This window comes from Poecilia mexicana, unplaced genomic scaffold (genome assembly GCF_051168715.1).
Source record: "Poecilia mexicana isolate PSO_F unplaced genomic scaffold, ASM5116871v1 scaffold_8, whole genome shotgun sequence".
In the NCBI taxonomy this organism is placed as follows: Eukaryota; Metazoa; Chordata; class Actinopteri; order Cyprinodontiformes; family Poeciliidae; genus Poecilia; species Poecilia mexicana.
Window position 1 is genome coordinate 21,989,377 of NW_028263377.1, and position 27,861 is coordinate 22,017,237.

General features: G+C 40.4%; 1 protein-coding gene across 1 annotated transcript; it reads left to right on the plus strand.

Annotated features, from left to right (window-relative positions):
* Window positions 1-838: 838 nt before the first annotated feature.
* Window positions 839-27,438, plus strand: mrc2 (mannose receptor, C-type 2). Its single transcript, XM_015003472.2, has 29 exons — window positions 839-2,680; window positions 6,846-7,244; window positions 10,003-10,176; window positions 10,284-10,448; window positions 10,937-11,050; window positions 11,265-11,408; window positions 11,496-11,687; window positions 12,712-12,866; window positions 12,948-13,052; window positions 15,807-15,922; window positions 16,003-16,151; window positions 17,815-18,032; window positions 18,146-18,288; window positions 18,917-19,013; window positions 19,109-19,238; window positions 20,121-20,153; window positions 20,225-20,391; window positions 20,992-21,154; window positions 21,248-21,390; window positions 21,470-21,575; window positions 21,653-21,819; window positions 21,898-22,015; window positions 22,102-22,340; window positions 22,428-22,590; window positions 23,144-23,293; window positions 23,495-23,608; window positions 23,968-24,147; window positions 25,204-25,227; window positions 25,311-27,438. The coding sequence occupies exons 1-29, from the start codon at window positions 2,554-2,556 to the stop codon at window positions 25,529-25,531; spliced, it is 4,416 nt and encodes a 1,471-aa protein (XP_014858958.1). The 5' UTR covers window positions 839-2,553; the 3' UTR covers window positions 25,532-27,438.
* Window positions 27,439-27,861: the final 423 nt, after the last annotated feature.

The window sequence follows — 27,861 nt, forward strand, 5'->3', positions numbered from 1 at the left end:
TGCTAATTTGCATATTTTGTTTTATATCTTAAAAAGAAAATATTGGTAATAAAATCTCACTTCCATTATATTGTTGCTCTGATTGTAAAAATGAAACTACAGTTTCAGTCAAAATTAACTGACTTGTTTTGAGTTAGCAATAGCTAGCTATAGAAAAACTGTTTTTTACAGCCAAAATGGCTTTGAGTGTGAAGAAGTGAACCTGAAGGATCAGCTTTCCCTCAAAAACTTTAGGGACGTCTGTTCAGCTGCTGTCTAATAAAATCCAAGAATGTGAGCCGCCATAATGATCCATTTCTGATGTCTGGAGGATTCATGTAGCCACCGCTGTAGAGCTTGTTCAACACTGGAAACAAGTGGGTGTGAGTGCATCTGTTTCTGCTGTGGTAAAGAATTTTACACAAGCTTAAGACAACAAAGAAGCACCAAAAATAATGAAGGACTACAGATGAGCAGATGAGATCACATTTTTTTTCCGATTGTTTGGAACATCCTGGAAATCATTTATCCAAAGGAGACAAATTTAGTGCTGTGAAGCGTCCTGGTCCAACCCATGAGTGTGGCTGCCTCTCATACAAAGGAAGAGGCTTTCATGTAATTCTGAACATGAAAAGAGCGACTTCTTCTAACTCTTTAGGTACTTCTAGCTAAAGAACATTAAATTTGGACCTAAGAAGATGTTCTGGGTCGGGTTCAGACCTGGATAATTTCAACTCCACCAGGTTTTCTGTTGCTTATGTTCATGTCCAATAGGTGGGAGTTTGGTACTCCCAAACACAATGGAGACACCGACAAAATATAACCAAGCACTAGTGATGGTGAATGGAGTCAATGCAGAGTTCTGATGCTAAATTAAAGGGCTATTGCTCCGTTTTTAAAGGACTTTTGAATGTTTGGATTTCTCTTAAACATCTAGATGAGTCAAATATAAACTGGATTAATCTATACCAAACAGGAAATGTTTCTAAAATCTTGTAAAACCTTTATTTTATTTTTTTTAATACTAAATGTCCAACTAATAGAACTGAACCATTACAATTAACTCCGTTATCACAGAATGCCCATCAATTGCCTGTAGTGCCAAAAATAAAAATAAAATGTTTGCCCTCTTGCAGATTTTTGTTTTTTATTTTTTTTTTGTCTGAATTAAGTGTTTCAGATCAACACAGATTTTTACATCAGCAGTTATCTGAGTAAATAAAACAAAAACAACAGTTCCACAGATTTTGTTTATCGAAAGGTAAAAAAAAAAAACAAAAAAAAAACTATCCAAACCAAAACAATGTAAAAAAGTATATATTTTGGTTGCTTAGCCTTAATAACTACCATCAAGCACTTTGACTAATTGCCAATCAGACTTTTACGTTGCTATCAAGGATGTTTGATCTTCTCTTCTTTGCTGAATTGTTTTAAATTGACCACATTTTATGGTTTTCAAGCTCAAACAGCCAGTTTGAGTGCATCATACCACATCACCTCAATCAGCTTTAACTCTAGACTTTGACAAGACAACTCCAAAACCTTCATTTTGTACTTTTTTGGGTCATTGAGAAGTGGAAATGTGCTTCGGGTCATTATCTCGCTGCATAACCCAGGTGCATTTAAGCTTACAAATTGAAAAGTGGATGTTCTCCTTCCAGATTTTTAATCAACAAGTACTTTGTGAATTTTCCTTTGCCTGATTTTTTTATTTATTTATTTTGTTACTTATATTTGTTTTCATCTTTAAAATGGCGAAAAATTCCAACTTTACATTTTGATATGCTTAACTATGTACTTTTTAAATGTTAAATGATAATTAGATTTTTTTTTTTTTTTTTTTTTTTTTTTTTTTTACAAATACTTTTCCACTCTTACTTGAGTCATTTCTTGGACGGCTACATTTTGCTTTTACTTGAGTATAAATATATTGAAGTAGGATACCGCTCACTTTACCTGAGTATAATTTTTGCACACTCTGCCCACTTCTGAGTATATATTTGTATGTTCCGCAAGCTTATTAATTAAAAGCAATATAGAAATCGAGAACAAACATAACCTATCGAAAAATCCGAACACCGGACAGTAGGTGGCTGCGAACTATATATACACTGCTCAAAAAAATAAAGGGAAAACTCAAATAACACATCCTAGATCTGAATGAATGAAATATTCTCATTGAATACTTTGTTCTGTACAAAGTTGAATGTGCTGACAACAAAATCACACAAAAATCATCAATGGAAATCAAATTTATTAACCAATGGAGGCCTGTGTGTGTGTGTGTATATGTGTGTTTTTTTTTTTTGTTTGTTTGTTTTTTAAAGTTCTTTCACTGACCTGAAGGCCCCCGGACCTCATGTTGGGAACCACTGTTGACTCTGCTCCATTCATTCCAGCCTCATCTGACTGAGGGGCAGAGGCAGGCTGAGCTCTAGCGGCCAAAACTCTCCTGCAGCTCCTCTCCATCAGCCGTCCCCCTCGGCCAGTTGCTGCTCCCCGGCTTCGCTTCCCCCCCTCATCTCTCTTCGTTCGAGTTGTTTTTGCTGGGTCTGTCTTCCTGTGGCTGTGAGCATGCAAAGCACCGAGCGACACCGAAACAAGATTGCTGCGCCGACATGGACGAAGGGGCTACTTATATTTTACAAATGCACTTTATATTTATTCATCTTTAGTCTGGGACTGAAGAGGAGCGACACGGGTGAGGAGAAACAAAAAAAAAAAAAAACAGAACAACGCTCTTTGCGTGATTTTTTTTACAACACAAGTTAACGCGTTTGTGAAGATATCCAGCCAGCCTAAATGACTCTTATTGTTTTCATTTGCTCGTCTGACTTAAAAAAAAACAGCATTCAAAATGATATTTAGGATTTTTGCGCGCGTGTGTGTGTGTGTGTGTGTTGTGGAATGCTACGATCTAAAAGTCCGAGCATTGAGTGGAACCAGATGTGGAGGCAAATGAGGGGAGCAGGGAACTGGGGGCTCGGTTTCTATATTTTACAGTTTCCTTTGAATCTAAACTCCCGGTTGCTTTTGTTTTGCTTCGTGTTCCTGATGGGAATTTAGGTTGAATTCGCAAAGCCACAGACTGTGAAGTGACGCTTCATATTGGCTCCCTGCGGGTAGATGTGACCTTTACGTCCTGACTGTTGCAGGCTGCAATTAACACAGAGAGAGTCCGATCAGACACCAGGACACTCCGGAACCAAAAGAACCTCACTGACAGGGTTTGACCATTTGGTCAGATCAGTTTGAAATTTCTCAAAAAGGTTCAAATTGATGTGGAACCAAACAAAACGACGTTTTATCTTGATTATTATTATTATTTTTTATTTTTAATGCTACATGCTCTAAATATATTTTCCTTTCCATTATCATCGTGCATTGACTCTACAAACTGACAACAGACTTTTTGACTTATTATGAAGGCTTAGTTTTCCATATGCCTATTGAAGCAACTGCAGATCAGCTGGTTTGTTGAATAAAATCTTTTGGATTTATCACAGTTGGCATTTCATGGGCTCCTTTACAACTTTTTTTTTTTTTTTGGCTTTGTTGTGTCTCCTCTCTGATTTCATTGTGGAGAAAAGGTTTGTCACATTGATTTATGGGGAGTTCTCCTTATTTTACTTGGCAGATCTTCAGTATTTGCCCAATGTGAAGCAAAATGTCTGTAATTTATCAATCCGGGGAGAATTTGTTGGAAAATATCTGGAAATGTTCTCACTTTAGTCCAAAAACGTAAACGAATACTTTGACGAATGTCTGTGAATCCGTGATGGGAAGTTTCCGTTCTCCTCGTCTTATTCTGGTTTGTAAATCTGACACCCTTCTCCTGAGGTGCCACTTTCCCATGCTGCCTACAAAACCTGGACACTCTTCGTCTGTCTCTTTCTCCCGTGCTTCTGGAAAACAAAGCACTGACAAAACTGATTTTGAGAATACCAGTTCCTATTTTGTCATAGTGATTAGAAATGATCTTTTGTTTTCCCTGCATTCCAGGTGCGTTTAGGATAAGACGGAAAGAACAGAAAATGTTTGAGAAAAACAAATGAAATAAAGGTCTGTCTTACAATTTATGATCTGACATCAGCATAAGGTTATATTCCAACTATAATAAAGAGTTCATTGTAAAGCTTTTTTTTTTCAAACTTAATATTCAAAGCTTAAACTTGCAATTGTTTAGTCAGCCAGCTAAGTTGCGTAACGTCCTCAGTGACGGAGACTCTGGGAATATCTGACGCTTTTGGAAAACGTTGCTGGCTGCCCATGAATGCCCGTTTCATCTCCTTTTGGTAAATGATGTCAGCATTGCAAAAGAAGATCTTGGTGCCGGGGTAGGAGAGGAGGATGAGATAACAGCAGGAGAGCCGTTGTTGCTTCACTTTCACGGCCCTCGGCGGCTTAGGGTTAATCTGCGAGGAGCTTCTTCACATCAAACATCCAGCCGTGTCCTCTCCAGTGTGGATTAAAGCTCCTGTGGGAATTTTCTTCTTGACTTCTTGAACTTCGACTTCAGGTTGTGGTGCTGTTTGAAGGCTGATCGGTGTGCGCACATGTGCACAAAAGAGTTGTGTAGGTTGTGGGTCAGGAGAAGGGGAGTTTATGGAAGAAGATGTTTTCTTTTATTCACAACAAGAGAATTTAGACTAAGTTATGTGTAGTTGTCAAGGCCATCATCACCGTTTTCACAAAGCAGAGATGAACTGAATAAGAGCAATCCTGAAATAGAGGTTTTTACAGTAATGTTCAAGTAGAAAGTGAAAAATAGTGAAAGTTAGCAGAAAATCTATGCTCTACATTCTCAAGACCCAAAAAGACTTGAGAATGTAGAGCATAGATTTTCAGCATACTTTGATATTTGATCTGATTATTAGCAGAGCTTAGAGGCCTTGATTGTTGATTTCTCTTCTTCACACGTTTGTATTTGATGGTAACTTGAACCCGGTTTGGTTTAAAAGCATTCTTACTACTTTTACTATTCAAATAACTCCACATAGTGACTTAAAAGTATAGTATCGTTGCAATTTTTTGCTAATTTCTTCAGTGAAATAATTCACTTGCTTTTAATCTTCCTAAAACATTTGCACACTTCCTAGATGTTTCATTCATGAATGATCGGGTCAAAGAGAACAATCGTCAGCCTCTTTTGCTCAATGCAAGCAAACATGGGATTGAATTTTTTTGTGGCTGATCACATCTGAGGACAGCCTAGAGTTTATGGATCAGTATCATGTCCCTGTCTTCCACAGTGAGCCAGGCGTTACGGGTCAGCAAGCAGTGCACCTTATTGGCTCTTTATGTGATTAAAAGCTGTAGATGCAACTCTTACGTGCTAGAATATCAGACAAGACAAACAATTAATTAAATATCTGATAAATACGCGTTGATAAAGTTTTGCTGGGTGATGTTAAAAAAAATCAGCAGAATTTTAACATCATTGGTGGTCTTTGCTTCCACTTTTTCCAGTTTGACCCAGTTCTAGTTTGCATTACTTGATTTAAAGCATCAAATTCCATTTTAATTAATCAAATCACCTTCTTATTTGAACTTTTTTTTATTCCTCCAACTCCTTAATGAAACTGGATTGCTATTTTATTTCTTAAAGGCAACACATTTGGTTTGATTTTAGTCTTGTGGAGGGAACGCAGTAAACTGGAAGTAAACAAGTCTGACGTCTCTCTGTCTCTTCAACCAAAGCTTTGTTATGAAGCCACAAGGTTTTTGGGGGAGTATTTGTAAACAAAATTAAAAAAACATGCTGCAAAAATAATATTTTTGGTGTTGTTAGAAAAATATTTGTGGTAATTTGTTTTTTTCCGCACCTTACCCAAAAAACGTGCACACTCTGGCTGTAAGGAGCTAAAAAAAGGACATGCGTCAGTCGTGTCTTTCAAATTACAGTGATTCATATGCCAGGCGTGATGATCCATTGTCTCTGTATGCATAAAAACAGAAGAAGATGTTATTTGTTCTTGACCGGGCGGTAGGAAGCCAAGGATTTGAGCTGACCGGGGTAACAATCAAGGCATGTTTTTTACCTAAAATCCCAGGGATCTTTCACAAACTCACTTCCGGACCCTGCAGAGAAGGAATGCTGAGGGTTCTTCTCTATTTTGTCTCAACATCAGCTGCAAGAGTGGAGAGTTCTGTTAATTTTGGCAATTTTCCTTTTAAACACTTTTGATTTGGATTCTTGTGTGTGTCTCTCTCTGTCCCAGATAAGTCTCACACTTATCTGCTCAACGGTCTTGATTTGTTGATTACCAGTCCTTATAAATGATAGTAAAGTAGTTGGAGGAAATCATCTTTTGCTTTATTCTCAAGAGTCTTTATGGCTCTTGAGAATAAAGAGCCACGTAGTGGCTCTCTTTCCCGCATCTCTTTTTACGTGGAAAACTCTCTAAGAGATTCCTTCTAAAAACGTTTTTAAGCACTGTGTCGAACCAAGTGAAAGATCACCACTGACTCATGTAGAAGGTTTCAAATTCATTCGGCAGATCCTAGTCATAATAAAAGCATCCATCCTCAAAAACCACTGTCAGTTGCTTTCCCAGTACAACATGAACCGGACGAGCAACTGGTACTTCAGCTTCTAACACGGTTATGCGTATCGGGTTGTGTTGCATAATGTTTACTCTGAATATTAGAAGGTACTTTAGGATTGCCAGAGGATGAGTTGTTACTACGTTGCAATGTACAGATTGACATCCAGGACTGAAACTAGTTCAAACCCAGCCGGGCATCCGCTGTTGGTGGTAACGATCCGGTCCCTGACCTCTTAGCTGTTAACACAAAATTCTGTTTTCATCCCTGTTATTGACTGCTGCTGCCGTTTCCATCTCTCTCTCTCTCTCTTTGCACAGCACCAGTGGACTCTGATGACTTTGCGTTCTTCCTTGAGGGCACCAACATGTGCCTCGGGGTGATGACTGACTCTCTGAGCCTGACGGCGGACTGCGAGGATCCCCTCCAAAGATGGAAGTGGGTGTCTCGTGGGCGCCTGTTCAACCTGGGCTCCTCGTTGTGCCTGGGTTTGAACACCAGGAACCTCACGTACAACTCGCAGTATCCTCCGATAGCCATATACACATGCGATCGAGAGCCCCCCAGGGTAGACTGGACCTGGAACTGCGACGAGGTGCTGGAAAAACTCAACAACTTCTTTCAGTCCCCGGCATTCTTCAACGGGTCGACTATGTTTGGCTCAGCCAAATGGAGACTGTATGGTGACGACCAGGATCTCTGCTCCAAGACATATCAGGGTAGGCATCACATGTCTAATGTCACTTATCTGGAGTTTTACTGATGCATAAATGATAAGTTTGGGTTTGGGTTTGTGATAAATATCTAATCTGAAGTTATACAAATCAAAATTTTGTCTTTGTAAATCCAGTTTTGATGTGTTTGGTAACAAAGTCTTATTTAAACACCCACCTGAGTCCAAATTTCAGCAGGATCGGGTCAGAGGTCAACAACCTTTACAATGAAAAAAAAATGAAAGTTAATATCAAACTATAAAATCCCAAACCCAAAAGGACATTAAGACAGATCAGGATTCGTCTCTGAAATAATTTTTCACCACAAATGTCTTTAGTAAAACCTTCTTAGAGTATTGTGATGAGGCATGTGTCCCTATTTCTTCTCTTGTTTGTCTATGTCCTTGTTAGCAAAAGTTACTAATGAAGCTAATGATTTTGTTAGCATTTGGATACGATGGTGCGCATCTATGTTCGGCCTGTTTTGCCATAATAGCCCTAAACCAATTGCCTTTAAGCTTACCTAATTAGTAAATGTAGTGTAAATCAATCTCAGTGCATGTGTTGTGTGAAGACCAAAGCACACACCAGACAGGTCAGGGATAAAGTTTTGGAAAAACTTAAAGCAGAATTTGGTTAGAAAACAACTTCCACTTCCACTTCCACTTTGGACATGTCGTTTAATCATAATACAGCCGGACACCTCCCAAAACATGTTTTTTATCAGACAGTCAAGATCCCCATGGTGAGTCTGAGGGAGCTGCTCAAGTTTCAGAGTGTGTATAATCAAAGTTTATTTTAATAAAACAGCAAATGACTGAAGAGGAAATGACTAGCAAACTGAATGAGAAGACAATAACAGAAACACAGGACAGTCCTGGAAGGTAACCCAATAAACATACAATAACAACAACACTTAAACTGTTTGGATCAAATCAGATTCATGTGTTTGAATTGTTTTGCAATGTAATTTTTTTATTTATTTATTTTTATAAAGGATTGGCTTAAAAAGGCAGCATTATACATAGTATGTTACACTTTTCAGATTTTTACTCACAAAAAACTGGAAAAGTTTCTGGACGATAAATTGTCCCTGAACTTATTGTGGTAAATGTTAACATTTTTCTCTTGAGACCAGTTTCAAGTAATAACAATGCAGGTTTGCCATCTCAGAAATCAATAAACTTTAATTTTGTAAAGAACATGTAACACTGGAACTGGAAGATGTTTTAAACAAAACGACCAAAATCAAGAAATGAAAACAACTCACAACAGAAACCATAAATGCAATGGCTTAAGAAGACTCTGTAAGAAAAAATTGTCTTTAAAAAATATATATTTTTTGAGCTCCTTTTAATTTAGCATGTGATTAATTGATTAATTGTTTATTGCGACAGGATTTAGCACCATGAGTACTTTTACAAAGCACTGTAAAAGATGCAGAACTCTGGGTCATGAGGTTGGAAATTGTAAAGTTACCTTTTTTATTTAGTCTTTATTTTAAAAGTCAAATTACCTTAAACGGCTTATTGAACTGAAAAACCGAAAACAAACGATTCAAGAAGCTGAACTAAACTAGCCGGATAAATTCCTGGTTGTCTGGCTTTGACTCTTTGCTTCCTGACTGAGCCATTCCACAAGGCAGAATATAATTCTTTCCCCCTTTTTTTTTGCTCTGGAAATCGTTTCTGTTACTGTAAATTAAGGATAACACATGCAAGCGCATCTCGAACATTTCCCCAAACACATGCTGAGCCACGCAGTGACCCGGCGAGCTGCTCCCTCCTGCATGTTTCCGCCTCTGTGCGGCAGATGGGCTTACTGTTTGTGGATGCCACAGCTGTATCCGATCAAACGGATAAAAGAGAGCGCCGCTTTCAGGGGATGTTTGAGGAGACGGAGTGGCCCACCAGTGAATGCCCCCGCCAGTGTTTGTAAACTGCCGTTTTCCTTGGCCTCAAGCATATTTGCTTGTATGTAGAGTTTTCATTTCAGATTAAAACTAACCACCGTGGCTCTTAGCTAAGCCTCCTTTCCTGCTGTCTGCGCCGTCCCTGCAAATATTAAATGTTTTGCAGGAACGACTGCAAGCCTCAGCGAAGTCTAGTCTGTAGTTAACAGGTTCTGCTTGACTGCAGCCAAAACCAGAACATCTCCCTGCACTTTTTTCATCATCTCTCCTCTCTTTTTGCTTTCATGTGGCAGGGTAACTGCATGCTCTGAGCTTTTTCACTTTCAACCAGCGATCTTTGCAAGTTTCTGTGTGAAAGAGTCCTACTGGTGCAGAAGAAATGCCTCTAGGTTTAGTCATGTCCAATACAGCCAGTCAGCTTGATGTGGGGAGGGAGGACAGAGAGAGGAAAAGCTTTTTCTCTCTGGTTTTATGGCTGCTCTCCTTCCACTGGCTTGATTTGTTTTGGAAAGAAAGCGTCTTCCTCCGTTTCTCCTCTTCTTTTACTGTTTTATCCTCTTGTTTTATTGTGTTTCTAGGCTGGTGCTCTTCCACGCCTTCAATTGACGTCTAAAATCTTTCTCGTCTTTCATAACCGATGATTCTCGCACAATAAAAGACATTTAGTCTTGCAAGGAAAAAAATAAAAATTAAAGAAGAAACCCAGAGCCGCTCGCCACTGTTTGACTTCCTGTTTTCGTTGTAAGATCATCCTCTGTTTTTGCCTCCTGAGAAAACAAACGCCTCATTTAGGACCCTCACCTTTGAAGGCCCACACAAGCATTTCCAGTCTCTCATACGATTTCTGTCCAGAGATCTACACCATCCAGGGGAATTCTTATGGCCGGCCCTGTTACCTGCCCTTCATGTACGAGGGCCAGTGGTTTCACAGCTGCACAAGCACGGGCCGTGAAGACGGCCACCTTTGGTGCGGAACCACCTTTAACTACGACCGGGACCAACGCTGGGGGTTCTGTCCTGTGAAGAGTAAGTTCTCACCCGATGTGCTCAGAACGAGACCCGTGGGGGGAAACTTTGCTGGATCCGAACCGTCTGGCTTGGCTGACACTTCAGACCTTTGTTCCCCCTCGCAGGCAGCAGCTGTGAGACATTCTGGGATACGGACCCCCTGACAGACAGCTGTTATCAGTTTAACTTCCAGGCCACTCTGTCTTGGAGCGAGGCTCAGCGCAGTTGCAAACAGCAGGGGGCAGACCTGCTGAGCATCGGCAAGCTCCATGAGCAGACCTACATCAATGGTAAGTAGATTAACTTTATATGTTCTCCTTTTCAAGCCTAAACTCTACAGTGCTTTTATTGTGACAATTTAACGAGGACATGTTTTTAATATCTCTGAACAATTAGTTTGTCAACTAAGATCAATTGGAAAGTATGTGTGATTGAACTGAGATGATTGTGTGTGTGTGTGTGTGTGTGTGTGGGGGGGGGGGGGGGGGGTGTGTGTGTGTGTGTGAAGTGCCTCTTATAAAAATAATCTCATCTACAAATATGAATGATTTTGCACATTCTTTCAGATTGTGCAACTTTTTTATTCAGTTTTTATTGGATTATTTGGTGATTTTTTTTTGCATCTCACCTGATTGATGAAGCGGTGACCTCTCCTGTGTATATTTAGAATCTAACATTGTTTTTGTTGTATTTTTGATTTGCTATGCACATTACAGAGGCGTCACTTTGTTTAATAAAACCTCGTGTTATTTCAGAAACACATTTCCTCTGCTTGTAGGTATTCTGAACGCTTACAGCTCTTCTTTATGGATCGGCCTCAATGACTTGGACATCAGCGGCGGCTGGCAGTGGTCCGACTCCTCACCAGTCAAATATCTCAACTGGGATAAAGGTCAGACTGGGAAAGCAACCCCAACCTCTTTGTTTTTGTAAATTTCCCACAAAGGGCTGCATCCAGACTCATTTTAGAAACAGCTGAGCTCTCTATTCAAACATCCATTTATGAGTGTTACAGTGCGCCCACAGTGAGTTGGTGATTTTTTTTTTTGGTTGGTTTTTCTAAAGTTTTTTTTTTGTGTGTGTGTGTCTGTTTTGCTGAACTACAGAGCATCCGACTCACGCCGAGGACGACAACTGTGCCGTGGTCCAATCTGAATCGTCGGGACGCTGGCAGAACCGGGACTGTACTGAAGCTCTGCCGTACGCCTGCAAGAAGAAGCCCAACGCCACTCTGGAACCCTTCACCACAGGTCCATAAATTTAGCTTTCATCAGCTAAATAAATCAGATTCCGTTTGGCCGAAGCCTTTACAGTAAATTGACGGTTTTATTCTGCAGATTCATGGACAGACAATCACAAATATGAGTGTGATGTGGGCTGGCAGTCCTTCCAGGCCGGATGCTACAAGCTCTCGTCAGACAAGAGCGAGTGGAATGCGGCTCAGAAAGCCTGCCAGCAGATGGACGCCAACTTGGTCAGCATCCACACTCTGCCAGAGCTGGAGTTCATCATTCGCAACTTAAAAAAAGGTGATTTGCTGCAATAGCACGTCACTCTCTTCTTTCTCTTCCTGCAGTTTCCCGAACCTGGATACTGGTTTGTGTTGTAGCAGCTTCTGGAGTTAAGGATTGAAATGGATACTCTGACTGGTGCATTCTAGAAAACGATGCCAAAATGACTGAAAAAGTTTGCTTTAGACCAGGGGTCCCCAAACTTTTTCCTGCGAGGGCCACATAGCTGTTCCTTTCTCTGGTCGGGGGCCGGTCTTAGGTTTTGGAGAAAGAAACTTTAGAAAACTCTTGTCGACGGGGGGGGGCAGATAGATTTTTACCCAGAATGCAAATGGAAGAAACGGTGACTGGGACTGACTAGTATATATTCCATTGAGGGAAAATTAGTTTCACATTTGCTCAAGCCCCCTGGTGGTTGAAGAAAAATCCACATATAAACCGGAAAATACAATATATGAAAAAAAACACTGACTGCTCTCTGGTATGAGGAGGCGGGTCGGATCCGGCATTGTTCAGGGGGCCGGACCAAATGACGTGGCGGGCCGGATCCGGCCCGCGGGCCGTAGTTTGGGGACCCCTGCTTTAGACGAAGAAAACAATTTAAATACTGGTCATTCTTCGTGTCGGAGGGGTTTATTACCTCCAAAGTCATCTTCTTTTCATCTTGTTCACATTTTTTTAGAGCTGGATTTAAAAAGAATTAATTGATGGATTTGAATTGATTTTCCTTTGAACGCCCCAATATAGATAAATAGAAACCTTATATTGATTCTTTTCCCCAAAATTCTCCACGACTTCTTGAAGTTATGTAGATCTTTTCACACATCGCAAAAGCATTTAAAGCACCGCATTTAAATTACGGCATTTTTGCTTCGTCATGCAATTGCATTAGTTTCAATTCTTAGTCTAAACACTCATATTTTTACTAATGAATCGAAGTGAACTCAAATGAATCGAAAAGTATGTCAAATTGAATCTCGTAAATTTCGTAAATCCGAATCGATACTCAGTCAGTATTACTGTTTTTTTTTTCTGTCTCCAGACATCGAGCAGGTGTGGATAGGCCTCCATGACAGAGAAATGCAAATGGACTTCCAGTGGACCGACCACACCCCCGTTATCTTCACCTTCTGGCACCCGTATGAACCCAACAACTTCCGCAACACGCAGGAAGACTGCGTCTCCATGTGGGGCCCTGTGAGTAACCTCAGATAGTCGCCCCCCCTGCTGGGTGTGAGTGTTCTCCGTTCGGATACGTGAACCGGCCGTTGTGTGCAGGAAGCCCGTTGGGATGACGTCCCCTGTAATGCGACTCTGCCCTTCATCTGCAAGAAGCCGGGAACAAAGAGCGACGGGAAGCCCCAAAACCAAGAGTGCAAACAGGTGTCAAACGTTTTCTTTCATTGCGTTTGCTGCTAGAAATTATTACTTTTAAATCACATTAAAACACATTACCGTATTTTCCACACTATAAGGCGCACCTTCAATGAATGGCCTATTTTAGGACTTTTTTCATACATTAGGCGCACCGCATTATAAGGCGCATAGAATAGACACTTCATACTCTATTATTACACATCCACATTAATAAAGAAATGGTCCCCGAGTACTTTATATAGTAGGCTGGCCCAGTCGTTGTTTCACTCACGGTGTTGGTGTTGCGATATTATGCCCAACTGCTTTCTGGGTAACACAGACCAACCGACACGCTGCCGCTGCAGTCTCTGTCTCTCTTCCCCTGCCCCTCCCCCCTTTAAATGTATTATCAAACTTTATTAACAAACCAGTGTTCTGACAACTATCCCAGCATGCACCGCGCACTACTTCTTCTACGGGGAAAAAGAAGTTGGCGGCTGCTTACCGTAGTGGACCAACTACGTAAGCAGCCTACTGCATGTCTGTGTAAACATGACGTCTTTCATTTCGATCTGAGTTAATTAGCGTAGCATTTCTGCCGGATTTTCACAACATATCAGCCACGACAATGGACAGGGGAACCAACAAGTTCATGTCATCTTTTTTGGACGACATCAAGGTGTTTGAGCCACTGGATGCCTCCAACATTGTGCGCGTCACAGCTAAAAGCTACCGATAGATGAGGAAAACAGCAGATCCTCACACCCTCAGCATAAATATAGCTGTGGACAAGATCACTGATGCCTATTGTTCTTGCAAGGCTGGGTAAGTCGGCATTCATGGTTTTGATGGTCCACAATGTACATTAGCATATGTTTACTACTGTAGCTTGTGTTTGTGAGACGGTCACGCACGTGGTAGCTGCACTGTGACCTAAAATGGGCATTAGCCAATGAAACGCGGCCCCTGTGGTAAGGTCCGTTGCTGGACCTGTTGTGGCTCAATATTGGTCCATATATAAGGCGCACCGGATTATAAGGCGCACTGTCGGCTTTTGAGGAAATTGAAGGTTTTTAGGTGCGTCTTATAGTGCGGAAAATACGGTATATCTTTTTAAACTTTTGTTCGTTTGTGTTCGTTTTGTTGCCCTTTTTGAGGTAAAAATGAATATTCTACGTCAGATAGGATAAAACCATGATCTGTTTGTTTGACATTCAGTTTAAAATCCACAAAAAACTAAAATCAGCTCAAACTGGACCAGCTTTGCTAAACTCATCTCCATCTTTTTGTGAATTTATAGCCAATAATCGTTGCCTCCTTTGAGCCTCTCGTAGCTCATAGTGTTTAGAAATGTAAACGCATGGTCATGAGGTAAAAGGAAATCCGTGTGTGTGTCCTCAGTGTGTTTTTTAGTTTACCCCAGATAGCTTTAAAGTATTAATGCTTTAAACAAATGTATGTCTGGAGATCAATGATGGTGTTTTATCTCTTTCCCTGAGGAGCAGTCTGGCAGATCAATTTCTCCTGCTTCTGGAGATAGTGCGTTGCTTTTCTTTCTCAGCATAACTTATGTGCTTTATGTGTAAATGAATAAAGAGAGAGTAAAGCGCAAAGTTAAAGCCTAGGGGGGGGAAGTTTAGGACTACCAGATTCTAAAACAATATGAAAATCTGAATTTTGTGTTTGCACCGCTTGCATTTTTTTGTCTAAATTATTTAATCAATCATGGTTTTAGGCCCTGATTTTGCTAAGAGATACCCTCAGTGAACTTTTCCACATTCTCTCATTTTACAACCATAAACTTAAATTTTTATTATTGGAATTTTATGTATGTATGTACGTATGATAGTAAAGTAGATGGTTATCTAAATGGTTCTCAAACAAAACTTTGTGGCATTGATTTTTATTCATTTTTATTCAATTCTAAGACTCGCAAAACAGTAAATATACAGTAAGAGGAAAGACTTGACTTAAAACTGAGTTAGAGGTTTCAGTAGGAAAATTATAAAAAAAATACAGTCAGTTATTCTAGAGATGTTTACATAAAAAAAGAGTAATTTGTTAGAAGAGCTTAAAGTCCAAACCTTGGTTAAACTGAGAACTGTGGTGAGACTTGAAAATTGATGTCCACAACGCTCTTCATCCAATTGAATGAGCAAAAAGCAAAGTTGGCAGAGAAATGCTCCCAAGTGGCTTGCAGCTTTCCTTGGAGCAAAATGTGAATTTTATAAAGCTCTCACTAAATCCCAACCCATGTTTCTCTTTCCAGACTTTTTATTTGCGAAACGTGTCCTTTCACTGCACTACATTGTGTTGGTGAAGTAAATAAAGTCCCAATAAAATGCAGTCGTAGTTGTGAGGTGATAAAGTGTTAAAAAGGTTCAATGGGCTTTTCACTTTTGATCAGAACAACTTGCCGCAGTGAAACAGGGAGGAGAGGTTTTAGTTTCAGCAGATCTGTCAGCTCAGACTTCGATAGAGCTTGAATGATTTCCTAACTTGTTTGTGCAAAAAAATAAAAAAAATAAAGAGTTTATTCTCACAACTTTGAAAGTTATAATTTTCATGCAGAATCTTCCCTCACTTTGCCTGCTGGCAGGAAAAATTTAGGGCAGAAAGTGTTATCTCTGTGTCTGTCTTTAACATTTCATTCTGCAGTTACTCACTTCACTATAACTGATTAGATCCTCTGTTTTGTTTTTTTTATCAATATCTGTCAGATGTGGCTTCCTGGATATAAAAGAAGCACGGGTTTTTTTCTCTCTTTGGCTGTCTCCTCAGGGATGGAAGTGGCACAGTCCAGCTTGTTACTCGGTCGGAGAAGATCTGTCCACCTTCGATGAGGCCAGGAAATCCTGTGAGGCGCATGAAGCTGCTCTTATTACTATAACAAACAGGTAGATCTGGAGCACACACAATTAGATGCACAGGAAAGCTTCTTTGCACCGATTGAAATGCTTCGTGCTTCATCGTAAAGATTCGAGCAGGCATTCGCCAGCAGCCTGGTGTTTGGGCGCTCTGGAGATTCGTTTTGGATCGGGCTCAGTGACCAGGTTTCTCACGGGTCATTCCGCTGGCTGAGTGGAGACGAAGTGACCTACACCCACTGGAATCGAGACCAGCCGAGTAAGTCACACAAGTCAGCTTTAATAACATCTCTATATGAGTTTTGTGTGGTTATGTAGCCTGATGTTTGAGAAAGCTCTGAAGGGCTGCAAAATTACACGTTTCACTTCCGAAATAGTTATTCTCACACAAATTGCATAGCCGACACTGCTCTGCCTGAAAAAAAAAAATCTCAATTTTAATGATAGATGTTGCTTCCTTCACTTAATATGACACATGTTTACAACCTGCAGAAACACTTAGCGCGAGCCCTGAGAACCAACCCCCGTCAGTAAGTCCTATTCAGCTCTGCAGGCAGATGCCACTTTCTTTGGATGGACACACTATGTGGGTCAATCAGATGCAAAAATAGGCGACGATCACAGTGCCAACTTTGCATGATTTTGTAAATTATGATAATTTAATGCAAAGTTGGCACTTTTAATGCACTTTCAATGCAACTTTTAGAGCAACATTGCATTAAAAGTGTCATTATTTACCGAATGACACTTCATGACAACTGTCATAAACATTCATTAAGACTTCTTCATGTTTATGACAGTGTCAAGTCAGAGTTATGCACACCCCTTCAAATAAAGTGTTACCGAATTGCCTTGTGAAAAATAACTAATTTGATCAATAGTTTATAATTTATAATATTTGTGGCTGCAACAATACCCAAAGCAGAACAACATTCAGTCTGTGTGGTTAGGCTTTTGTTTCATCATTTCATCACTACAAAATACACCAGAATTGTTGTTTGTTTATTTTCTTGCTACATCCTTTTATACCTTTGCACTTAGAATTTATATAAAAAGGCTTATAATCTAGTAATTACATTTTTTTTTCATTATTTAGCAGGAAACGATGCCCAAGAGTGAATTAAAACCAGGAAGTACTTCCTGGTTTTATACTTGCTTTTTTAAAATAGTTTTCTCTTATGTTTCAGTTGTTTCCATATCTACTTTCTATTTTCACTTTTCTAATTTCTCTGAATGGTTTTCATTGATTAGTTTTCTTTCTCGGAGGGAGTTCAATCTAATCGACTGTCTGAGATTTTCAGTTCATCAAAACTCAAGTTTCCACTTTGACTCTTAGCCAATTTTGGATTTATTTAGCAAAATAAGAATTGTAACTCCACACATGGAGTTACGGTGCAACTTAATAAACCCTCAGCAGAGGAGAACTAGAACTAACTGTGCTGTAATGGAAATTTGATTCATAGAAGACATAATTTCAGAGATGTGTCCATAAAACAGGCATGGTTGAACCGATCGATTCAAAAATATATTGACTCAGTGACTTTCTCTTAGATTGAAGCCTTGGTGCTTTCGTTGATAAAACGGGAGTTTTTGAAAACCTGAATAAACAAATCCTAAATCTTTCCATGAAGTTTTTACAGCTGTCTTGGTAACCTTCATTTATATGGACAGTAAAATCCTTGCATTAATTTACGTTAGCAGATATCTTTAGACATGTGTGAGAGAGAGCAGGTTGATTGTATTAAATACCTGCCAAGCAGGAATGAACACATTTTTTTTCTTTTCATATGAAAAATGAGAGCAGCAGAGCACGCACAGACTGCGCTGATGTGCTTTGTGCGTTTTGAGAAAAGATCAAACACTTCTCCACTCGTAACAAATCTGATTTTCCACTTATGTCCCCCTCCGACCATCTGATTTAGCGAACGTCCGCGGTGGCTGTGTTGTGATGGCAACCGGCTCTGCGATGGGTCTGTGGGAGGTGAAGGAGTGCGCCTCGGCGAAGGCGAAGTTCATCTGCCGCCAGAACCAGGACACGTCTCTGAGCCCCGAGCCCCCCGCGCCTCAGCCCACCCCCAGCCTCAGCGGCGCCTGTCCCAAGGACTGGAAGAGCAACGGCAACCTGCGCTACTGCTACAAGGTTCAACCTGCACACTTTCACAGCCGCAGCACCAAGAATTGACACCTCGCCGTAAGTCGGGGAGACAGTTTTTGTCGCAGATGTGAGTGGACTGACGTCAGGTTTGTGTGCAGGTCTTTCACTCCTCCCAGTTGGAGCAGAAGCTGAAGTGGCTGGATGCTCACCTGTTCTGCCGGAAACACGGAGCCAACCTGCTGAGCATCAGCAGCCCTGAGGAGGAGCAGTTCGTCCTGCAGGTCCTCCATGAGAATTTTGGGTGGGTATCGTCTGTGACATGCAAATAAATGTTGAAATTGGCAAAAAAAATAAAAAATAAATAAAAATAAAAAAATGGTTGCAGCATTATGTGCCACATTAAAAGAGAGAAAAGGTTTGAAATTTTCAAAATTTTCATGAGAAATCCTGGAAATGTTACATTGTTGTTCCTGTTTTGTTATAGAACCCTCTACAAACCTTTGAGCACATGGTAATGTTTGTTAAGCTTTAAAATCATTTTATCTTTTGGCATATGCTCACAATAAACATTTCTGAAAACTATTGGCACCGCTATTATTGACACCCAAACCAATTTCTAGAAAATAATTTCATTAAAGATTTGTTATTATTATTAAAATGAAGTTTCATTTCTCCTAGCCACCTTTACAAAATGGGAAAGAAAAGAGAACATGTCAGAAAAGTTAATTAGATTTGTTTTGATAACCTAAATAATATAATCTATAGTCAGAATAATTAAAAAGTTAAAATGTGTGACAAAAAATGACTTGATGTGAACCAAACTTGCGTCTTTCACCACATAATGATGCAAAATATATGAATATATGGATTTATTTTATGTTGTTTTTTTTTACAATTTTATGTATTTTTGATCATGTTAACACCCACAGGGAGTCAGAAGAGCATGAGCAGCACTGGTTTTGGATCGGTCTGAACCGCAGGAATCCCATGGATAATGGCAGCTGGAAGTGGAGCGATGGACTTCCTGTGGGTGAAAACGTTCTCCAAACATCCATCATTTCCAAAAGAAGTGGACACAAATGATTGAAGAAAACGTTGTTTGTTCTCGACTCGCATCTCAGTTAACATACCGGAACTTTGGGCGCTACCACTACAATATCCGGCAGTGTGCTGCGGCAGACTTGGGCACTATGACCTGGCTGGCCATGCACTGTGACTCCGAGTTGGACTGGATCTGCAAGATTCCCAGAGGTATGAAATCACTACACCTTTTTTTAATTAAAACCTTCCACTTTTTGTTCATTTATAAGTTCATCATTTTAGATTCAAGTTTCCAAAATGGGTATTGTGGCACATGCTCTCATGGAGTTAAGGGAAACATTTGGACCTGTTCATTATTAAATCCCCCAAAAGTTTGGTTTCATCTGAGGGAAAACTCTCGTCACATTTCACCGTTGGCATGGTGTTCTTTTCTCTAATCTATTCTTTGTTGGCTAAATTTGGCTTCTTCAGACCATAAGACATCTGCTCTCAAGGATCTAGGAGATTTAAGCCAAACCCTTGGATGTTTTCTTTGAAAAAGAAAAAGAGCTTTTGTCATTTAGTGAAGATCTTTAGTCCAGAGCCACAGAGAATACAGAAGATTAGAACAGAATCGGTAATAAACAGAAATACTTTTAGAATTTCTATCAGCCTTTTAAGTTACAAGTACAAAGCTGAAGCTGTGGATTTTTTTGCTGCTCTTTTCCTGACTGGTACCTTTGTACAATTAAAAGATCTTGATCTTTTTTAACGTCTTTGCAAACAGCATAGGCCGCTGGACTTCTGATCCAGTGTCATTAGTGGCAGGTGTGAACGTGAAAGCTGAATGCTGCTACTGGACCGAAAGGTTTTAAAGTGTTAGCTTGGTGTTGTATGCACGTATTTTAAAGGTTATTGCAGATTTTTGTTGTTGTTGTTGTTGTTGTTGTTTTTATGCAAGTTGTGCAGAATATATTACATTACATTAAATGTAGAAAATTTTCTTAAATATTTACTTCTCTCTTTGTTGTAACTTTTTATTTCTAGTGCATAACACAAATCTGCTCTTTATTTCAGCTCTAATTTATTTTCCTTGTCCTTTCTCTTTTTCAGGAAGTGTTGAGCTGGAACCAGAAGTGACAGAAGGTCTGTTCAACTTATCCTTTTGGTTTCAATTTTCATTTTCACACACTGAAATCTTTTCTATTATCTGTTAGGAAATACTGCTCCAGAGTGGATCAACTTCCAGGAGGCTCAGTATAGGTTTTTCGATCATCGCACTACGTGGGATCAGGCCCAGAGGATCTGCTCCTGGTTCGACTCCTCGCTCGCTTCAGTTCACTCAGCTGAGGAGCAGGCTTTCCTGGCCAACAATTTAAGCAAGGTTCTGCAGGTTTTTTTTTTTCTTTTTTGATATTTCTGATTCTTTCAAAGAGGCTATTAATTAGGTGTAACAATAGGAAATTGGTAAATTAATTGTATGATAAATTAAACTGAGCACAATAATTTCCATTCTGATAAATGTTTTCAACGTGCTATTTTGTTTACAGAGACATCGTAATCCATTTTATTCATGGTTTCAATTGTTTGTGGTTTTTAGTTCTTTTTTTTTGTTTATTGCTGTTCAGTGGTGTTTTATTTTGGAAATGTAATATGTCTTCCAGTTCCAGTGTGGAGTGTTCTGTTAAACATAAAGTTTATACATGTTTGAGGGGGCAAATTTGCATTGTTATACCATTATCAGTTAATTACTTGAAAACAACAACAATATTATTGTTTATCGCAATCATTTCTGGTACAATTTATCGTCCAGTTTTATGCCATTATCATATTAGTTCAAAATGGTCTCAAAATGACAATATTATCATTTATCACAATAATTCCTGGGCCAATTTGTCCATACAGCGGAAAAGACGCGTGCAAATTCATAATTGCATCCCACCTTAGCTACTTTTGAGCGTTTGTCTTCTACCTCCCCCCACAGAAAAAGTCCGAGCCGAGCTGGTGGCTTGGGCTTCACACCTACGAAAACGATGGACGTTTCCGCTGGTCCGACCACTCTGTGCTCAATTACGTTTCCTGGGCGCTCGGCAAGCCGCAACCAGTCAGCCGCGACCGCAAGTGCATTTACATGTCAACCAGCAAAGGTAAAATCAGCCAGAAAATAGATCTGATCAGACTAAACCACGTGCGAGCAGATGTACAACAGGTGAGCTTGTGTTTCTGCCACATGTACACAGGAGACTGGGCGGATCAGAAGTGTCACTCCGACTTGCCTTACATCTGTAAGCAGGTGAAGGACACCGGCACTATTCCTCCGACGCCATCGTCCCCTCATCCACCTTCTGGCTGTCCTACTGGGTGGTCACCCTATCAGCATAAGGTGCATCAAAACTACCTCGATTTCAAGATCATTTTATGTATTGCATCAAATTACTGAAACAAAATCTACGGTGTCTTAGTGTTTCAAAGTTTTTGAGTCAACTCGGGTCACATGGTCTGCAGCCAAGCTCAAATGTGAAAGCCAGCGAGGCACACTGGCTCTGGTGTCCAATCATTTAGATCAAGGTAACTACAAGTCGTGGAGTAAAGGCACGATCAGCAATGCAAAGCGGACGTGGTACAGCTGATTCTCTCCTCCCCAGCTTTCATCACCACCTTGTTAAAGAACGTCAGCACTGACCTCTGGGTGGGTCTGACCTCAGACTCCAAAGGTCACTTCCGGTGGACCAAAACTGGCCTGCTCAGCTACACCAACTGGGCGCCAGGAGAGCCAGTCGACAACAGCGGGCCCCACCACAACAAGACGCCGGTATTCCCAGTTGTCTCTATTCAGGTTGTGCTTTTGTCGGCGTTTTGTTGCCGTTCTGATGTCTCACCGCTGCCTCAGGGAAACTGTGTGGTGATGATTCACGGCAACCCAGAGAGGAAAACCGGGATGTGGGCTTCCCGAGCCTGTGAGATGACGCCGTTGGAGAACAATGGATTCATATGCCAAAAGCAGCCAGGTGCGGTGATGATCAGCAACAGCCAGAAGAGAAGTGTGCTGTGGATGAGTTAGCAAACACTTCCTAATCGTCATGTCTGACTTCAGATCGAAGCCTGCCTCCGGCTCCGGCCCTCATTCCCTCCTCCCTGTCGGAGCCTGTGGAGCTGGGAGGAGTGACATATCGGGTTGTGCAGAAGCGCCTTGACTGGACTGGCGCTCTCTACCTCTGCGAATCTTTGAACGGGACGCTAGCGGTCGTGAAGGATCCATACCAGCAGGCCTACCTGACGCTGCTCATCAGCAGCCTGCACCAGCCAGCCTGGATTTCGCTCTATAACTATGGCGTAAGCCCACAAACTCACTGGTCTCTCTCTTTGACTTTGTTTTTCTTGCAGTCTAACAAATCCGCCTGCTCTGTCATGTCTGCTCAGGGACGAAGCTTTACGTGGTTAGGCGATGAAGAAGTGAAATACTCCAACTGGAAAGACGGACAGCCGAATCAGATGGCCGGATGTGGACACATGACCACCACAGGACAGTGGACCATGACTCCCTGCGATGCTAAGTTGGATGCTGCTATATGTCAAATTAGTGGTTTGTATCTCAGCCCACACTAAGCAAGCCAGTGGCTTTTTTTGTCACAATTTCAACAATTTAAATTAGTTATATATTGCTCTAATGGTAGATAACTGAGTTCTGATTATCAGTACACATGTGCTGTAGTTAAATAGTTATTTTTTGCACTTTGGTCAATGTGAGACATTAGACAATTCTTTCTAAATACATTTTGATAAACTTTGGTTAATTTAATTGGCATTTTCTTGTGTCTTTCTGTTTTAAAGGGAAACATAGGTCTCTGTGTCATATTGTAATGAAACCACAGTGAGACTTAACTCATTTAACTGAAAGAGCTTACAGTACGCACATAATATTAAAGTTTAAATGAAAAAAAGCAAAATGCCAAAACTGTACAAACTGTACCTGCAAGAAAAACATTAAACTAACTGTTATTAAACTAAGCATTTAAAAAGATTACAAGAAGTTTAGCCCCATGTTAAGCAAAGTATAAAAACATAGTCATGGGTTTAAAGCAAGTGCCGTTTGTTCACTTCATTTTATTTGATTTGATTTTCTTCCATCCTTACAGATGAGCCTGTGACCCATCAGTGGATTTACCCCGGACTTTGTCCCCACTCTGTGGGAGAGTGGGCCTGGGTTCCCTTCAGGAACCACTGCTACGCGTTCAACCTGCAGCTTCTTAAACTGCAGCAGGACGCGCTCGCATCCTGCAAGAAAAGTGAGAAAGCTTTACAGCAGCAGCTCCGAGCCGCCCCGACTTTCCCCACTCAGCCCATACGCATAACCTGCCACCTTGGACTCTCTCCATAGTGAAGCTGATTAACATGACATCAGTATCCTCATATATTTACTGGGCATATGGTGCAGTTGTTTGATTTAGTTTTGATCCATCTGTGTTTGTTATTCTCTTTTCCATCAGTGGGAGCAGAGCTTCTGTCCATCCTGGACGAGGCAGAGAACAGCTTCATATGGGAGCACATCCAGAGTTATGCAGAACAGGCAAAGGGAGCTTGGCTGGGCATCAGCATGAAAGGTCCAGCAGCACTGCCTTCACAGCTTAAAAATACAGGCTTATTCATTGCACTTTAATTATTTTTAGATCATTTTCTTTATTGAATATGATTACATTTTAAGTTAATATTTCATTAAGGAATTCTAATGAGCAGCTCTTATCACGAAGCAAGGTGACCCATCCTGTAAAGCGTCACTTGTTTGAAATGTGTTGTTATCAATCAGCGCAAATTGGGCGAAAGAGCATGAAATATACTTAGCTTGGTTAATGAGGAGATTAAATCCAATAAAACTGCACAGCTGAGGCAGAACTCAGCTGTGCAGGTGTCCTTTTATTTCCTCCCCAAGTTTCTCTTATCACCCTTCGTGCTGCTGTCACAGAGAGACGCCTGGTGTGGAACGAAGACACCGAGATGTCGTTCACCAACTGGGAAACGCGAAAGGTGGCGTTCTCGATGCTTTCCATCAATTCCTGCTTCTTGATCCAGAGCAACAGCGGCCGGTGGACGCCCGACTCCTGCAGAAATCGTACACACGGGGTGATCTGCAAACGGCCTCGCAGTACGTACACACAATGAACACAAGACGGTTGCAGTGAATTGCAAATGTACTCGTAACCTTCGAACTTTTCCACATTTCTTTCAAGTTACAACCACCAAAGTTTTATTCCATTCCAATTTCATGACTTGGTGAACTATTGTATTCTGCAAGTTACGCTTAAAGCACATAACGGTATGTTACCAGCGCATTTGAAAGAGACTTATTCAAAGAGTTAGCATTTATACTTTGAGAGAATCAGAGATTTAAAAAAGAAATCTAAAGTCAGAACTAAACAAAGGGAACGTTGTGTTTCTGTTTGGGGAACAAATTTGTCTAAAGAAACCGGACAAAGAAGACCAACTTTTACTTTTAAGAAAATTATAAAATGTAATATTTTATCAACATATAATGAAATCTATTGATTCAGTGTAGTGCTGCAGCTTTACGCATAAAATATGAGTATATTTTTTCTTTGCTATTATTATTTTTATACATCCACATTTCCTGTTTTGTGTTTATTGATGTATCTATATGGATGGTTGATTGATCATTAGTTGTTTATGGCATGTCAAATTGACTTTGGAGAGAATGGGTAGATTACATAAGATATTTTTGATTACATATAAGATATTTTTTTCTTCAAATTATTTTCATGTGAAACTTTTGTTTGTTAACATAGAACATGTCCATTTTAAACTGTAAATGAATGAAATAAACAGAAAACACTAAATAGCATGAAATATTTTGAAAGCTATGTATCATTTCCTTTCATTTCATAGTTACGTTCTACCTTAGAATAGAATAGAAACCGCCTTTATTGTATTGCAAAGAGGAAGTTCAGGTGTAGCAAGAGCAGCAGATACATAGGTTCACACAAAAGGTTGCAAAATTGTTAAAAGCCGTTAACAAACAAACAAGATAAACAATAATAATAATAATAATAATAATAATAATAAAATACTGTACAAGGCTATGACAGAACCTTCTATTGGTCATTTAAAACCAAGATAAAATACATGGACTGAAACTCCTTCAGAAACAGTTTTCTTATTAATTTTGTACTTTTTCCATTTGTAGGTGCAGACTCATCCTCCACAACATGTAAACAGCTTTTTATTTATTAATTTATTTGATTCCTTTGATTGTCTTCTGCACAGCACTAAAAATTGCTTCATTTTCCCTAGTGGATGTCGACCACCTGCCCACTCTGATCGTCGTCATAGTGACGGCGTTGGTGCTGCTTCTGCTGATAGCCACTGTGATCTACCTGTACCGGCGGCGAACCGCAGGGTCTCGGGGTTCCTTCGAGGGAGCGCGCTACAGCCGCACCAACTCGGGCCTCGACGAGCAAGCCGAGAAGAACATCCTGGTGTCCGACATGGAGCTGAACGAGCAGCCGGAGTAACTCTGGACCGACCCTGGACTGGACCCCAACTGGCACCGGAGAGACTCAGATTGTTTTCTTACCCTTTTTAAACCAAACGTTGTTTTTTTTGTTTTGTTTTTTAATGCCGAGAAGCTGTGTGGAGCACAGCAGATGTTTCCATTTTTTTAAACTGAATATCACAATTAAAAAAAAAAAAAAGCTACAAATCAGATACATCCATCTGCTTTTTCTAAAATGCGTAGGCAGTTCACAATTGATCGACTGTGAACAGGTTTATTGCAACTGATTGCAAAACCAGTCTGATGAAATAACTTCTTGCCTGTTTCCAAAGTCAATTTTACCACACAGAGTTTTCCAGTCTTGCTCCTACTCGGACCGAAAAGACTAAAATCCACTTTGTTTCCATTGTCGACCGCATTCCTCTGTAAGATTTCTTTTGTGTTGTCATGTCAGTATTAACCCAGACTTGAATGCATTTTTGTTTTTCCATTTGTTTCATTGGATTTGTCGTTATGTGTGCAGCTGTAGAGAAGCGTAAGCCGTGATGCGTGTGTGTGGTTTTCATGAGCCTGCCTCTCTCCCTCTTCTCCGACCTGACACGTCAGCAGAGGCTGTCAGGCGCAGGAGGAAGAAAAGAAGTCCAGATGTGAACACGCTAAAAGTGTTAAAAAAAAAGAAAGAAAAGAAAAGAAAAAAGGGCTGCTGACCTCGAAGCGTCTGAGGGCGAACACTATAATTGTGCACATAAGTAGGACTTTGCATTGAAAGCTGGTCTTTAAATGGACTACATTGTCTTTTTTTAGTGCAGCACACACCCGGGGGGGTTGTTTTGATGCGTGATAAGAATTTGGAGCCATCAAGGCCTGAAATTCATTTTGTGGCGTGCAGTTTCTGCTCTGTGACTCTTGACTTTTGTTTGCCTTGGCTCTTTGTGCCTCCATCTGGAGCTGATTCGGCAGTTTTTTTGTTTTTTTTTTGAGCGCAGTCATTGTGTTATAGAAAGAGGTTTGTCATTTCAAAGCGGTCTAATGCTTCGTGTTTCATCACGTTTCTGTTTGTTGCATCAGCTCGGTTTTTGCTTTGAAGATGCTTTTTTTTTTTCTTACCTGGAAGCAGCTTTACTTGTCCTGCAGAGATTGCCAACACTTGAACTCTTTGACCGGCCGCAAAAGAAAACATCTTCAATCGTGTATATACATATTTCAGTGCCAAAGAGGTTTTAAAAGCCAAATTCAGAAACCTACCATCTGCAGTGTGTTTTTGACATCTTGTTAAGATTTCAAAAATGTAACCTCCTTCTCCTGCTCTTGTCTCTTGAGTGCATTTCTCTCCCTCTCTCTGCTTGCAGGAATGCTTTGGAGCCATTTCAGTCTGAGGCTTTTGGTGTTTCACTAAGCTGCTGTGAAAAAAAGGGAGGAAAAAAAACCCCCAAGATTGAGGGGGAAGGGAGGAGGTGTGAGTGCGTGTGTGTGTGCGTGTGTGAGATGTGCGTACGCGGTCTCCAGCTGTGGAATGTTGAGTCGGCAAGAAGAGCTCAGTGGCACGTCTGGAACCAATCAGAGAAGGAGAGCTTAGGGACACGAAGGGTCAGAATGGGGAGGGAATTTAAAAAAATGGGGGGGAAGCAGGATGGGGGAGTAAAGGGAGTAAACGGAGGAGAGCAAGGAGGAGTCAGGGATGTAGGTAGAGGAAAGGAGGAGTTCAACGGAGGCAGCATGTCCTCTGCTGGTGGATTCGTGTACAGGTCGCAGCAGCTGATCAAACTGGGAGGATTTAATAATGATGCAATAGTGCGCTCGCTTCGTTCCCCATTGTCTGTGAAACAGGCCTGATCTCCCTGTGGATAAACCCAAAGGACCTGTTGGAATTTCTAAGAATTTTTGTGACATTTTTATAAGAAATTAATAAAGTTTTACGTCGTCTGACTCCGAGTTCACGTCGCCTTTTATTCACTCATGAATAAAATGCATTCAGAAAACGATTTAATAGTTCAAAGCGTACTGATAACTCTACAACTAAATGAATATTCAATTAACAAAATATGCGTTGTAGTGTCGATCTGTTTCCACTAGAGGGAACACCTCACCCAGTGAATTTAAACTCACTGGTTACTGTTTTCCATGTAACTAGTCTTACATATAGTTGCCTTCTTTAAATAATGACTTACGTTTTTTTTTTTCTCCAAAAGTGATGGGTTTTTTGCCTAAATTATCTTTTTTAACAAAATCTCTTTTGGCAAAAAATAAAAATGAATAAATAAAGCATAGGCCATTTTTTAGGAAGCTGACAATATTTTCCTTGTCAGAATTTTATACATGTACATACTCAAGTTTTTATTGTTTTTAATC